Here is a 2,292-nt window from a genome sequence, read left to right as displayed (position 1 = left end):
ATGCTCAGTAGCGCTGCAGAGCAGTTAAGGCACAGGGAAAACAAAGTTGTTTTCTGTTGTTTCTATTTCAGCCTGGGCAGGGCTAGACTGCAGCAAGTCTTGACAACTCTCCTTGTTCAAACGCAAGTCTATTTGCTTTAATTAAGGTAAGCTAGGAAAAGAGTTAAAACGATGAAACTGTTAATGAGAACGAATCTGTGCTCTAGTTTCCCTCTTCACTGCTCCCATATTACCCCAAACTGGAATATTTCCTCTGTTAAATGCTTTACATTTAAAGAGAGGAAGGGGTACTGAGGGTCTTAGCCCTATCTTCCCATTTGGAGGAGCGCCATAATACACAAAAAAAAGTCCTATGCTAATATTCGACTTAATTAACTGTGGGAATTCAGCAGGCAGCCTCTGAGGCACTAATCTGAGCACCAGCCAGCTGTACCTGTGAGCAGCACCACAAAGGCAAAGCGGGAGTATTCATCATCACTGATACGTGTCCACTTGTTAAGGTATTAGTTGGGAAATGCTACGGGTTCTTAGCGTCGCTCTTTCCTGAAGAGTAGGAAATCCATACATACAGAGATGGAGATAGGCGTGCAATCTGATTGGTTTTATTGAGTAATAGTCTGAGAGCTACAATGGTGAATTAGAAGAAAAACAAAACAAAACGAAACCACAAAAACCATTCCCCTCAAAAAAAAAAAAAATCCAAATTTCCCCATATTTTGGGAAACAAGCTGAAGAAAACATTCTACACTGTAGAAGACAGCTGTATCTGCTGATATCCATGTTCTGACATCGGAACTGAGCGGCTGCAGCTCTGCAGCGTGGAGTCCTAAAGCCTCAACCAAAAGAGGCTTAATAGTAACAACATGGATATATCACCACCGGGAAGATGTTAACATGTTAACAAAGATTCTGGGATACCAATCTGGTATAATCAGCAACATACTGGGTTCCTATGAAAGATGCGGCATTGCTCCTTAACATCAGCTTTTAGAGAACTTTGAAAAACAATGTTTGAAACTGCTTACAGTACTCCTTTCCTTGCAGAGAAGCACAAAAATCAGAGTTCAATAAAAACTGAATAGGTGATCGCTCTTTTGACTGGATTTGATTAGTTGCATAACTTTGGCAAGATTATCACAGTGCGATCCAGTCAAGCTTTCGGGATTGTACGGACACCGGCACCACATGGATCTCGGAATCAGACAGCTGAGCTACTCGCGCGCTCCCGCACATCTCCGACACTCCGCAGCCTCTCCCCATCCCGCTCAGCCAGCGTTCTGTCGTTACTGCGGCACGTCATGCCGCTGACAAAGCAATGCCATGCAGACAGCCTCCTGGCTCCGCTCCCCCCGCACGGACAGCGTGCCACCTTGTCCGACCTCGGGGATGCAAGCGGGGATAATTCTACATAAAGTCTCCCTTTGTGGCATCTGAAATAAAAACCTTTCCCCCAGAACTGCCACTGTTTTGATAGTGAATTCCACGCTGAGTTGTACAACTGGTTACTCAGTTCTCCGGCTGATTTTAAGAATCGTATTTAAAAGTTACTCTACGTTAGAGGCATTTAGAAAAGACATTTATACCTGGTACCGGTACTCTTTCAAGTACTCTTTTAGCCTTGTTGGCAACGGCAGCTCCCAGATCTGGTCCGTACATTTGTTTATAGTTACTCTGCAGCGGTGTTGCAGAGACGGGGCTGACGTGTACAGGGGTTTGTTCAAGTAGAGGTGGACCGTCCCATTCGAAGGCGTTTCGGTTCTGTCCTTGCACATCAGAACATAGTACTCGATCAAGTGCACGACGCTGTTGAACTGCTTGAGCCTCGACCTGACGCAGGTGATGGAGTCCAGCCTGAACTTGCCGTCCTGGTACTCGATGCGCAGGTTGGTCGGTCCCGCCGAGGTTTTGACCGAGATGGTCAGCAGATACTCGGAATGCGAACTGTCCCTAACCAAAAAAGTCCCTTCGGGAGCATCCTGCAGCCTCTCCTTGGCTTCGGCAACGCTCATGTTGCCCCAGTACCACCCTGGTAAAGGAGGGGAGAAAGCAGAGATTGATTTGCTGCCGGCTGTCTGTTTAAAAGCCTGCTCCTCGCCTGACGGATCTGCACCAACACACTTCTTGCGCTGCTTGCAAGCTGGAGTCCTGCAGGCATCGTAAAGTTTTATTTGCCATAGAAAATAATTTGCCTTACGAAGCATTTCCTTTTATCGCGCCCCTCGGGCCGGCGGCCGTTCCCGGGCGGTGCGCACGCAGCCCCCGCACCCCCACCCGCGCCCCGTGGGGTCGCTC

The 2,292-nt window shown here is 47.8% G+C and overlaps 1 protein-coding gene across 1 annotated transcript; it reads right to left on the bottom strand.

Annotated features, from left to right (window-relative positions):
- Window positions 575–2,243, bottom strand: SOCS2 (suppressor of cytokine signaling 2). Its single transcript, XM_021385488.1, has one exon. It carries the CDS (start codon window positions 2,199–2,201, stop codon window positions 1,578–1,580), a length of 624 nt encoding a protein of 207 aa, XP_021241163.1. The 5' UTR covers window positions 2,202–2,243; the 3' UTR covers window positions 575–1,577.

The sequence above is a fragment of the Numida meleagris genome, chromosome 1 (genome assembly GCF_002078875.1).
Source record: "Numida meleagris isolate 19003 breed g44 Domestic line chromosome 1, NumMel1.0, whole genome shotgun sequence".
Taxonomy (NCBI): Eukaryota; Metazoa; Chordata; class Aves; order Galliformes; family Numididae; genus Numida; species Numida meleagris.
The sequence above is the reverse complement of the archived record's forward strand: the minus strand, read 5'-3'. Positions and strand labels throughout refer to the sequence as shown.

What these genes read in the sequence shown, in the direction of transcription:
- SOCS2 (XM_021385488.1), bottom strand. Translation starts at nt 2,201, where the DNA reads ATGCTTCGTAAGGCAAATTATTTTCTATGGCAAATAAAACTTTACGAT.